The sequence below is a fragment of the Hyperoodon ampullatus genome (assembly GCF_949752795.1).
Source record: "Hyperoodon ampullatus genome assembly, chromosome: X".
Taxonomy (NCBI): Eukaryota; Metazoa; Chordata; class Mammalia; order Artiodactyla; family Ziphiidae; genus Hyperoodon; species Hyperoodon ampullatus.
In genome coordinates, this window is record NC_136913.1 from 89,151,309 (window position 1) to 89,164,546 (window position 13,238).

The 13,238-nt window shown below is 40.2% G+C and overlaps 1 protein-coding gene across 1 annotated transcript; it reads left to right on the forward strand.

Moving 5' to 3' along the window:
- Positions 1–8,716: 8,716 nt before the first annotated feature.
- TCEAL4 (transcription elongation factor A like 4) lies at positions 8,717–10,105 on the forward strand. Its single transcript, XM_079727475.1, has 2 exons — positions 8,717–8,786; positions 9,146–10,105. Exon 2 carries the CDS (start codon positions 9,172–9,174, stop codon positions 9,850–9,852), a length of 681 nt encoding a protein of 226 aa, XP_079583601.1. The 5' UTR covers positions 8,717–8,786; positions 9,146–9,171; the 3' UTR covers positions 9,853–10,105.
- The last annotated feature ends 3,133 nt before the right edge of the window (positions 10,106–13,238 follow it).

Consider the following 13,238-nt stretch of genomic DNA (forward strand, 5'->3'; position numbering starts at 1 on the left):
TATGTATAACTGATTCACTTTGCTATAAAGCAGAAACTAACACCCTATTGTAAAGCAAGTATACTCCAATAAATATGTAAAAAAAATGAACCATGGTAATAGATCAAGAGAAATATGACTCTCCCCCACCATCCTTTTCCTCAAGCTATCTGAATATCAAGTTTATTTTATTTTTTTCACCTTCCAGCATGTATGCCTGACAACATAAATCCTACCACATTAACTTGGCAGGATGAAAATGTCACTAAAATTTTCTCCAGGACAGGGGCCAATAAAATGGGGTTGGTCGTGATTCCTAATCCATCATTGCCCTCCTCCTCTTTGATTGTGACTGGTCACTCCTGGATAAGAAGAGAATCGAATGAGTGTGGTGTTGGGGAGGAGGAAGTTTGAAAAAATGGCCATTTATGCTTTCTCCTTAATATGAGGGACTTTAAAAGCAAATCTAGGATTATTGGTCGGCATGAGTGGAGCGTGAGGGCTCTGTATTCCCCCTTAGCAGGTTGTCAATCCAGTCCTTGCCATGCTTCCTAGCGTCCATCTGGGGGTCATGACATGCTCAGTCCTGCCCCTCACCGATCTGCTGTTGCCTTAAAATTCTTGTGAAATCCTGAAACCTGCCCATGATGTCACTAAGTATTCCTTCAAACGGTTCCTTATACAGAGGTACGTGTGAACAATGTCAGCTCTTGGGAGTTGAAGTTAGGTGGTGACCATATGACTTTGGGTGGACATGATGTTTGACCAGGTATTTTGTTGTACACCACTGGGAATTTTGTTTTAAGAAAGCATAAGGTTCATAGTTATAGTTCTTTTTAAAATAATTGGAATGGCATAGTGAATTCTATCCCTTCTAGGAACACAGTGTCTTTTCCCAGATGGGATCTTCACAGAGAGGTGAAGGGCATTACCCAAGGTCACACAGCTACTGGGTCAGAACTGACACCAGGACCCAGGTGATCTCCTGAATCTCACTTTACTGTCTGGTCTATCAGACATGGTATTAGCCTTTGAGTGTTTGAACCTTTTAGAAGTGTATAGAAACTGTGCTTCTCTGCATCAATCTGCTTGACAGGAAATACTTTAAAATAAAAGCTAATACAGTGTTAATTTGTTTGACCCATCTTAAACTCCATTTGGAGAATTAATTCAAATTAAAATTCATAAGCATAAAATGCATAATGCTTTTCCCTTAACAAACTCCAATAGCTGGGGATGTCAGACATCAGGTTGAGTTCTAGGGGCTGTTTCTGCTTTTCCCTCTCCCTAAATTCTTTTTGTGGCCTCAAATCTGCCCCCATTTGTGACTCCACAGGTATGTGTTTTTGTAGGGAGGAGAGAGATGGAAGGATTACAATGGAAGTATCAGTGTTATATTTGTGATATTTACCCCATGTTGTTGTTTGTGGTTGTAGTTTGTTCATTTTCATGTCTGTATTTTAATGCATTATAGGACTATAACACTCTTTTTCTGTTGATGGACATTTGCATTGCTTTAAGTTTTGAGCTTAATAATCAGTCTTGTTCATGTCTTTTGGTGTACACAAGGACATATTTCTGTTGAAATATACCAAAGATTGCAACTGCTGAGTCAAAACATACTTGAGTGTTTAGCCTTAGTAGATATTGACAGTTTTCCAAAGTGGCTGTATTAATTTACACTTCCTAGAGTAGGTATGTGGGTTCCAGTTACTCCATATCCTTGCCAACACTTGATACTGTCAGTTTTTTGTTATCCATTCTCCCATTTCATAGATGGGCAAAGCAACTGGGCCTAAAAGAGGTTAAATACTTTTTTAAAGTGCAAAGTCTGAATTCTAGACTCTTTCTACTAGGCCATCAACTTTTACTTTATGGGTTTCCAGTACTCAAGAATTAGTTGTTTCAAAAATACACAGAATAATTTTTTTGTAAGTTTAAAATTATATTAAATAAAGTTACTCCCCTTAAATGAATGAAATGTTACATGTACCCTGATATGCATCTATATTAGTACTTACTCAGCATCATATCTTAATGATGATGGTTGTGGTGGTGGTGGAGGTTTAGTTGTTCCCTTTGGTCTAAGACATGGACTGACAAAATTTTCTGTAAAGGACCAGATAGTAAATATTTTAGGCTATGTGCACTATCTATTATCATATTTGGTATTATCATATCCTTTCTTTAGGTTGTTCTGGTTACTATTCCTGCATAACAAATTACTCCAAAAATTAGCAGCTTAAAATGATCACTTATATTCAGGAAGTATTCAGCTTCTAGGTTCTTTATTATTATTATTATTATTACCACTATTTTCTTCCAGTTTTCTTGAGGTATAATTGACATATAGCACTGTATAAATTTCAGGTGTACAGCATAATGATTTGATGATTTACATACATCATGAAATGATTATCACAATAAGTTTAGTGAACATCCATCATCTTATGTACATACAAAATTAAAGAAATAGAAAAACATTTTTTTGTGATGAGAACTCAAGATTTACTCTCTTTTTCATATATAACATACAGCAGTGTTAATTATATTTATGTTGTACATTACATCCCTAGTAATTATTTATCTTATATTTGGAACTTTGTACCTTTTGTCTGCCTTCATCCAATTCCCCCCGCTCTAGCAACTACAAATCTGATCTCTTTTTCTATCAGTTTGTTTATTTGTTTTTGAAGTATAATTGACCTACAACACTAAGTTAGCTCCTGTTACACAACATAGTGATTTGGAATTTCTATACATTTCAAAATGATCACTACAATAAGTCAAGTCACAATATGTCACCATACCAATATATTACATCGCTATTGATTATATTCCACACTGCACATTTCATACCTGTGACTCATTTATTTTGCAACAGGAAGTTTGTACCTCTTAATCTCTCTCATCTATTTCTTTCCTCCCCCCAACCCCCTCCCCTCTGGCAACCACCTGTTTGTCCTCTGTATCTATAACTGCTTCTGTTTTGTTATATTTGTTTTGTTTTTTAGAATCCACATATAAGTGAAATCATACTGTATTTGTCTTTGTCTGACATTTAATTTAGCATAATACCATCTAGGTTCATTCACGTTGTCATAAATGGCAAGATTTCATTCTTTTTTATGGCTGAGTAATATTCCATTATATATCACATCTTCTTTATCCATTCATCTATTGATGGGCACTTGGGTTGCTACCATATCTGGGCTATTGTAAATAATGCTGCAGTGAACATAAGGGTGCACATCTTTTGTAATTAGTGTTTTTGTTTTCTTCAGATAAATACCCAGGAGTGGAACTGTTGAATCATATGGTAGTTCTATTTTTAGTTTTTTAAGGAAACTCCATACTGTTTTCCATAGTGGCTGAACCAATTTACATTCCCATCAACAGTGCATGAGGGCTCCCTTTTCTCCACATCCTCGCCAACACTTGTTATTTGTTGTCTTTTCAATAATAGCCATTCTGACAGGTGTGAGGTGATATCTCATTGTGGTTTTGATTTGCATTTCTCTGATGATTAGCGATGTTGAGCATTCTTTCATGTGCCTGTTGGCATGTATCAGTTCTTCATTTCATTTTTATTGAAAAATAGTATTCCATTATTATACCACATTTTATTTATCCATTCATCAGATAATGGACATTAGGGATATTTCCACTTTTTAATTATTATGAATAATGATGCCAAGGACTTTTGCATACAAGTTTTTGTGTGAATGTATTTTTTCATTTCTCTTGGATCTTTACTTAGAAGTGGAATTGTCAAATCATATGATAACTTAAGGTTTAACATTTTGAGAAACTGCCAGACAGCCTGGTTTCCACAGTGGCTGTGTCATTTTCCATTCCCACCATCACTGTGTGATTGTTCTAATTGCTCTACATATTTGCAAACACTTGTTATTATCTGCCTTTTTAAATTATATCCATTCTATGGGTATGAAGTGGTATCTCAATGTGGTTTTAATTTGCATTTCCCTGACAGCTAATGATGTTGAACATCGTGCTTATAGGTCATTTGTATATTTCCTTTGCTGAAATATCTATTCAGATCCTTTGCCCATTTTTATTTTATTTATTTATTTATTTATTTATTTATTTATTTATTTATTGGCCACACTGCTTGGCTTGTGGGATCTGAGTTCCCCGACCAGGGATTGAACCCGCACCCTTGGCCGTGATGGGCAGCATCCTAACCACTGGACTGCCAGGGAATTCCCTGCCCATTTTTATTTATTTATTTATTTATTTTGCAGTACATGGGCCTCTCACTGTTGTGGCCTCTCCTGTTGCGGAGCACAGGCTCCGGACGTGCAGGCTCAGCGGCCATGACTCACGGGCCCAGCCACTCCGTGGCATGTGGGATCTTCCCAGACCAGGGCACGAACCCGTGTCCCCTGCATCGGCAGGTGGACTCCCAACCACTGCGCCACCAGGGAAACCCTACCTGCCCATTTTTAAATTGTTTATTTTTTTTTAATTGAGTTGTAAGTGCTCTTTGTATATTCTAGATATAAGTCCCTTATCAGACATATTACTTTCAAAAATTTTCTCCCTTTCTGTGGGTTGTCTTTTCACTTTCTTAATTGTGTTGTTTAAATGAAAAGTTTTACATTTTGGTGAAGCCCCATTTTTCTATATGTCTTTTATTGCTTGAGCTTTTAGTGTCATATCTGAGAAACCATTGCCTAATCCAAGGTCATGAAGAATTACACCTTTATTTTCTTCTAAGAGTTTAATGGTTTTAGCTCTTATATTTAGGACTTTATTTTTTTTGAGTTAAGTTCTGTATGTGGTGTGACGTGGGAGTCCAAATTCAATTTTTGCATGTGGATATCTTGTTGTCTCACCATCATTTGTTGAAAAGACTCTTCTTTCACCACTAAATTTTCTTGGCACTCTGGTTGAAAATCAACTGACTGTAAATCTGAGGGTTTATTTCTGTACTCTCAATTCTATTCCATTGGCCTATATGTCCTTATGCCAGTAGTGCATTGTTTTGATTCCTGTAGCTATACAATAAGTTTTGAAATATGGAAGTGTAAGATCTCAAACTTTATCCTTCCCTTTCAAGATTGTTTTTGTCTATTCTGAGTTCCTTGCATTTCCATATGAATTTTGGGATCAGCTTATCAAAATCTGCAAAGAAACCATCTGATATTTTGATAGAGGTTGTGTCGAGTCTGTAGATCATCTTAGGAAGTACTGCCCATCTTAACAATATGAAGTCTTCCAATCTATGAACATAGGCTATCTTTCCATTTATTTAGGTATTCTTTAATTTTGTTCAACAATATTTTATAGTTTTCAGTATACAAGTCTTGGACTTTCAAAATAAATTTATTTTTAAATGGTTTATCCTTTTGATGATTTTTTTTGAAATCTAAGCAAGTTTTTAAAATTTTATTTATTTATTTATTTGGCTGCCCTGGGTCTTAGTTGCAGCACGTGGGATCTTCATTGCTGCGTGCAAGATCTTTTAGTTGCAGCATGCAGACTCTTAGTTGCAGCATGTGGACTCTTAGTTGCGGCATGCATGTGGGATCTAGTTCCCTGAGCAGGGATTGAACCCAGGCCCCCTGCATTGGGAGCGTGGAGTCTTAACCACTGGACACCAGGGAAGTCCCCTCTTTTTGATGATATTTCGAATGGAAATGTTTCCTTACTTTGCTCTTTGAATTGTTCTTTGCTAGCATATAGAAATACAGTTGATTTTTGTATGTTGATTTGTATTCTACCACATTGCTCAACTCTTTCTTTCTCATAGTTCTTTAGTGGATTCCTTGGGATTTTCTATATGCATGATCATGTCATTTGCAAACAGAGATAGTTTTACTTCTTTCCTTCCAATCTGGATACCTTTTGTTTCATTTTTCTTGCCTACTCTGAAAAGCATTTAAGTGTATGTCAGAAAATATGGCTCTTCATTTTCCTTTAACTATTAAAGTAATTATACAAATTTAATTTCCATAATAACCTATATCTTACTATTGATCAGACATGCTTCCTTATCATATACTAAAAACTTTTATACCTGGGAATGTTAGTGGGCTCTCTGTCTTATTCCTCTTACTATCTTTATTCCAGTACTACAGTGAGTTAAGATTGTAGCTTTATAAATCATTCCGCTTCATTGAAGTATGAGTCCTTCCATCAGACGTAAATGAAATCTACACCAGATAAGATAAGGTAGCTAGCATAATGCCTGGCAGATAGGTGGTATTCTCTAGAGGTCAATACCACATCCTCTGGTTATCCTTTGTGTCCCACCATCCACAGTAATTTGGGGTTATGGATAGTTAATAATTATTTTTACGGCATATTGAGCACCCAACATAAAAGGATTATTTTTCTAACCAAATGTCCAAAGATAACCAGGGTAAACAAATGTACTAAGAAGATTATGTAACTAAATCTGTACCGATGGACAATTGTGATGCTCCATTTTTTTCCCTTTATAAACAAAGCCTACAGAATCACTACTGGAGCCCCTGTTCCAGCAAAGGATAAATGCATAATAAATAATTGTTATGGGAATTTAAAACCATAAAACGTTTTAAAACATAAGATTCTATTTTAGCACCTTACTAATTATCTCCATGGGTAAATATTAGAGGTGGAATTGCTGGGCCAAAATATAAAATATTTTTATTTTTAAACAATTTACAAAGTTGCCCTTCAGAAAATTTTACCAGTACACTCAACAAGAGCAGGCAGGGTAGGCGGGTGGGAGAGGGTAGGAGCAGGAGTTTGGGATTAGCAGATGCAAACTGGTGTTTATAGAATGGATAAACAACAATGTCCTACTGTAGAGCACAGGGAACTATATTCAATATGCTGTGATAAACCATAATGGAAAAGAATGTATATATATATATATATATATATATATATATATATATATATATATATAGATAGATCTCTCTCTCTATATATATATATATAACGGAGTCACTTTGCTGTACAGCAGTAATTAACACAACATTGTAATTCACTATATTTCAATAAAAAATAAATAAAAAAAAAACAAGAGCAGGGAGAAATGCCTGTGTCCCCAATCCCTTAACAAATCTGTTACACATTTTAATGTAATCAAATCCATCAACGCTGTTCTTAATTGTTTAACTTTCAGTTATTTTATTTTTAAAGACCTTCTACACAGAAAGCTTATGTAAAAGCAGAGGCTAGTTATTCACAGCTTGTTATAACAAGGGAGTTAGCTCCCCTAACTTGTGTTTGGCAGAGACTTAAAGACAGGCAAGGGAATGGGAAAGCTTTAGAGTGAAAAAAAGGAAGACCAGGTTTTCTCTGATTGGAAGTTGTTGTCAGGGAAAAGCTGGAAGCCAGGTAACTAGAAGCAGCGGCATTTTATGTTACTGGTTTGGAGAGCATATTTAGGTTTCTCTAGTTGGGGCAGGGCAAAAATAGGGAGGCTGGCAGTCATTGATCAAGTCCTGAAGATTGCTGTAGAGGCTGTGGTTTGGCTTGCGGGGCTGCTTGCTACAGAGGTTGTGGGTCACAATTTTATTGTCATGTATGGTCTGGTCATCGTCCGTTGTGTATTCAGTCTCTCACTTTAAAAAATCATTCTTTCATTCTATTTCAAATATAATTTCATTTTCAGATCTAAATATTTAATTCATTAGAAAATTTATGTTTGAGCATACCAGGAAAAAGGGACAACTTCATTTTGACGGGAACATTTTTCTTAATTTTTTCTAAAGTGCAATATTCTACCCTTTGTACAATATTAAAGTTCACATTCGTAGATTTCATTGGTGAGTCTACGTTCTCCTAACGGAATGTAAGAGCAACGTTATAGACTCCTCCCCCGGACCGCCCAGCCCATTAAAAAAAGCTTCTGTGTTTTTTTTATTAAAATTCTTTCTCTGACCAACTTCTCAAGAAGAGGAAAAGGACAAAGGGGCCGGGAGAAGTTGGCGGAGGGACCTGCCTGAGGGAGGCGGTGGGCGGCTTGCAGACTCCGGCTGGTGGGCGTGGTGCGAGGGCGGAGCTCGGGTGACGCAGCGCTCACGTGACCGCCGGGCGCCGAAGTGGGCACCGGTCCGGGTGCCAGCCCTCCCTCCCTGCTGTCGGACCCGGAGCCGTCTGGGAGCCCCTAATTGTTGCTCCAGGTTCTTTCAGGTCAGTGTGAGAGCTCTCGTTGCTGCCTGCGGGACACCGGAATGAGGGAGGAGGAACGGGCGCGGAAAGGAAAAGGGCTGGGGATGGGATCCGGGTCGAGGGGAGCTGGCCAGAGTGTAGATAGAGATGGCGGTGGGAAGAACGGCTAAGGGGGAGCAAGCGGCCATTGGGCAGAGGGTGGGGAAGGCGGACACCTCAAGTACCCATTCGCCTTTCTGCACACTTCTTCTCTACCCTCCGTCCATTTTGGAGCCAGAGATGATGAGTTGGGGGGTGCCCCAGCAGTGAGACAGTGGAAATAAACCCCCTCTGGCACTCTGTGCGTAGAGTAAAAAGTTGACCTCAGGGGTGGGGGGGGCGAGTTTCCTCTGGGGGAGAAGGACGCAGAGATCCAAAATTAGTTTGGAAAACATCCTAGTCTGGCGCCCGAGGAGTGAACAGAAATGGCGGCTGGGGTGCTGTGGGGGCGGAGGAGGTGGGGGAGGGAAACGTTGGGTGAGGAGGACCGGGATTCGGAAAAAGGACCCGAGTCCCTGTGCATCCACCGATGCCTCATCCCCGGTCTCCTGTCTGTCTGCAGGTGTACGTGTCTGTTGTTCCCAGGGCTCTACTGGGCTAGAGAAAGAGGACGAACCTGTCCAGAATCCCCGCAGGTCAGTGAAGGAGGAGGGCACTGGACAGGGACCCAGAGGGGTGGGGAGTGTGGAGGACACGGCCCGGGCAGAATTGGGGGCCCCACTGCCCACTTCCCAACACATTTACACACACTGCCATGCTGAGCAAGCGTAGGGAAAAATGGCAGGGTCTGTCTGGGAAATGGTTGGCTCAAGTGTGCACGAGGAATGGTGGGGTAAAGGGTGGGCAGAAGGCACACTAGGAGGGCTGGGCCAGGTCCGGGGACCCCTGACAAGGGGCGAGAAGCGACTGCTACTATCCGGACCTGCATTCCATCCCCAAGCCCTCATCTCCCTTGTTTCCTCTTTGTCTTCTCTTCCCCCTGCCCCATCCCTAGGACAGGAAAAGGAGGGGACACTCAACATGGAAAAACTCTGCAGTGAAAATGAAGGAAAGCCTGAGAACCAAGGCAAGATGGAAAACAAAGAACAGCCACTGGATGCGGGAAAGCCGGGAGTAGCTTGTACTGTGGAAGACAAGGAAAAGTTAGAAAACAAGGGAAGGACAGATCTCAAGGGAAAGACAGAAGATGAGGAAGTACTAAGGGATAAGGAAAAGCCAGAGAGTGAGGCAAAGCCAAAAGAAGGAAATCCAGAGAGCCAAGGGAAGCCAGTGAGTGAGGGAAAACCAAAAGAAGGAAAACCAGAGAGTGAGGGAAAGCCAGTAAGTGAGGGAAAGCCAGTGAGCGAGGGAAAGCCAAAAGAAGAAAAGCCAGCCAGCGAACCAAGGGCTGCAGGAAAGCGCCCAGCTGGGGATGATGTACCCAGGAAGGCCAAAAGAAAAACCAACAAGGGGCTGGCTCAGTGTCTCAAGGAATACAAGGAGGCCATACACGATATGCATTTGAGCAATGAAGAGATGATAAGAGAATTTGACGAGATGGCCAGGGTGGAGGATGAGGTGAAGAAAACCAGACAGAAATTGGGGGGATTTATGTGGATGCAAAAAAGTTTACAGGACCCCTTCCACCCGAGGGGCCCAAGGGAACTCAGGGGTGGCTGCAGGGCCCCACAAAGGGGCTTTGAAGACATTCCTTTTGTGTAGTGCCCCTGGCAGGCATTTGAAAGGCCTTGTGCTTTATTTAACCTTATGCTAATACTATGCTTTAGGTGTCACTCTCTTTATCCAACTGCAGCCCTGTGTGTTTCAGTAGCAGATTTTCATCCATTGCATGGAAAAATGTTTATGGTGCATTGTAAAATGTTTAAAAAACCAGTTTTCAGAACCATATATACGGCATCAGTCCATTTTTGTAAAACTACAAAGATACTTACCTAGTGATCCATGTACAGAAAAAACTCGGAAAGCTGTGTCTACTAAAAGATTAACAGTGGTTATCTATGGGTGATTTTTTTTCTGTTTTGTGTTCATCTGTTTATATTCTCTTAAAAAAAACACAGATTACTTTTATCATAACAATAATGAAAGATAAAAAAAATAGGAAAGCAATACCAAGCAATCAAAAGTACTGTTCAGCTTATGAAGGCAGTGGAGACACATAAAATTTCTGTTGTCAGGACATGAAATGATAAGTAAAAGTCACATTACCTCTGGGACTCAAAGCTGGAAGAATCAACCTGGCAATTATTATAGATCCATTATTGTAAGGGAGAGTTTTAGCATCAGTGAATTGGGGATAAAACTTGCTTTCTAGGACTGTGGAGAATATCCGATGAGATGCCGAGTGTGTGAACTGTGTTAGGCTGGCTCCTACCCTCTCCCCTGCACTAGCAGGACCAGAACCCCATCAAATGTTTGGGAGAGGGCTGAGGGAGGTCTCACATGTGTCCATAAATAAATCCAGACAGCTGAGAGGTGGGTGTCACTCTCCCCTGGGTAATGCCATGACTCTTGGGCGCTGTGCCTCTTCTAGTTTGTCCTGTACCCTCCTAAGGCCCCCACTGCTGCTGATGTGCTGGAGATCATGATGGACTAAAGCAACACAGTGTCACAACAGAAGGGTGGAGAATTTTCTGCCTACAGTAGAGTTTCCCTAACTCCGGTGGGTAGCACCCAATTGTCACTTGGGCCTTGATATTTATGAAGTTCTTATAAACACACCTTTCCAAATTTTTTGTTGGTTTGTATGTGTTTTTGCATACAGCCCTCTCCACTGGATTTAGATACAGGAGATTGAGCCAGGAGAAAGATAAATCTGAGTGACCAGATGCTGTGCTATTCTCACCTGTTAATCTCTTGTCTGCTGACATTTTCTTCTCAGAAGGAGCTGTCCCCTAGGAAATTCCTGTTAAGCCCTGGCTTATCATTTCAGCAGACCCATCTACCTATGTGATTTCTTCCTCTGGCTCTTCATTAGCCTTTTATTTGCTTATAGTGTTTCTTTAAATAAACTTTTATTTTAGGACAGTTGTATATTTACAGAATTATTGCAAAGATATATAGATTCCATTTACCCCATACCTAATATCCCCTATTATTCACAGCTTACTTTAGTTTGAAGTGTTTGTCACAATGAACCAATGTTGATACATTATTATTTACCAAAGTACATTATTCATATTTCCTCAGTTTTTCCCTAATGTCCTTTTACTGTTCCAGGATCCTATCCAGGTTACCACCTTACATTTAGTCATTATGTCTCCTTAGGCTCCTCTTGGCTGTGACAGTTTCTCACACTTTCCCTGTTTCTTATGCCTTGACATTCTTGAGAAGTACTGGTCAGGTACTTTGTATAGTGTACCACAATATCAGTTTGCTTGATTTTTTTCTTGCAGTTAGATGTTAAGTGCTTTTAGGAAGAAGATCATACAGGTAAAGTGGCATCATATAAAGGGTATATGCTATCAATATTATTCCTGTTGACGTTAACGTTGGTCACCTGGCTGAGGTAGTGTTTGTCAGGATTCTCCATGGTAAAGTTACCCTTTTATTTCTCCCTTTCCAGACTGTGCTCTGGAAGAAAGTCACTCTGCACAGTCCACACTTAAAGAATGTGGCGTTATGTCAAAGTTACTTCATTTCCAAAGTTACCGCCTTGAGGATGGAGTATCTCCAACATTTATTTGGAGTTCCGCATAGGATATTTGATTTCTCCCCCATTTATTAATGTATTCAATTTATATAAGTATGGGCTCATTAGTTTTATTCTTTGGACTATAATACTATTTTATATACTTTCATTGCTCAAATTGTTCCACTTTTGGCCATTGGAAGCTCTTTCAGTTGGCTCTTGGATCTATTTGACATACTTCCATCATTGTGTATGTGTGTGCTTTTTAAAAAAAAACTCTTTCTGGCACTACAAGATGCTCTAGTCTTACCTTGTATATTTCCTGCCCAAGTCCTAGAATCAGCCATTTCTCCAAGGAGCCCTGGTACCTTTAGTTGGAGAATGGTATTAAATCCAAGATTTGGGTGTTAGGTGTACTTGTTACTATTGGGATATCATTGCTTATAGGCCCTCTCGGTAGACAGAGAAAGAAGATATATGGGTATATAATAACCCATGCATATATATGCATCTCTGTCTCTCTCCATATATATGTATGTATGTGTATATATATGTGTCTTTATATGTTTTAAAATACATAGAGAGGGCTTCCCTGGTGGCGCAGTGGTTGAGAGTCCGCCTGCCGATGCAGGGGACATGGGTTCGCGCCCCGGTCCGGGAAGATCCCACATGCCGCGGAGTGGCTGGGCCCGTGAGCCATGGCCCCGGAGCCTGCGCATCCGGAGCCTGTGCTCCGCAATGGGAGAGGCCACAACAGTGAGAGGCCCGCGTGCCGCAAGGAAGAAGAAAAATAAAAAAATAAAAATAAAAAAATAAAAATAAAATACATAGAGAGAAAATTTTGTCTTTAGTCTTACAGACTCCACTCATTTCCAAAGTTACCTATGCCAGTGCCCTATTTTTCCATCCCTTTCAGTGAAGTTCTTTCATGCATTTGTGATACACTTAGAGTCTTTTGTCACATCCTGTGTTGTGGGAATGCTATTATAAATGGCACTTTTAAATAATCAAATTCCAATTGTTCATTACTGGTATATAGGAAAGCAAGTAACTTTGTTGTTGTTGTTGTTGTTGTTTGTGGTACACGGGCCTCTCACTGTTGTGGCCTCTCCCGTTGCGGAGCACAGGCTCCGGACGCGCAGGCTCAGCGGCCATGGCTCACGGGCCCAGCCACTCTGCGGCATGTGGGATCTTCCTGGACCGGGGCACAAACCCATGTCACCTGCATGGGCAGGCAGACTCTCAACCACTGTGCCACCAGGGAAGCCCCAGCAAGTAACTTTTATATATTAACTTACATCCTGCAATCTTGTGGCCAGGAGTTTGTCAATGCTTTGGCATTTTCTACATAGACCATCATGTCATCTGCAAATATAGTTTTATTTCCTCCATTCCAATCTGTATACTTTTTATTTCCTTCTTTGTCTTACTGCACTAGCTAGGACTTCCAGTATGATGT

Coding starts and splice junctions, on each gene's coding strand:
- TCEAL4 (XM_079727475.1), top strand. CDS start 9,172: ATGGAAAAACTCTGCAGTGAAAATGAAGGAAAGCCTGAGAACCAAGGC.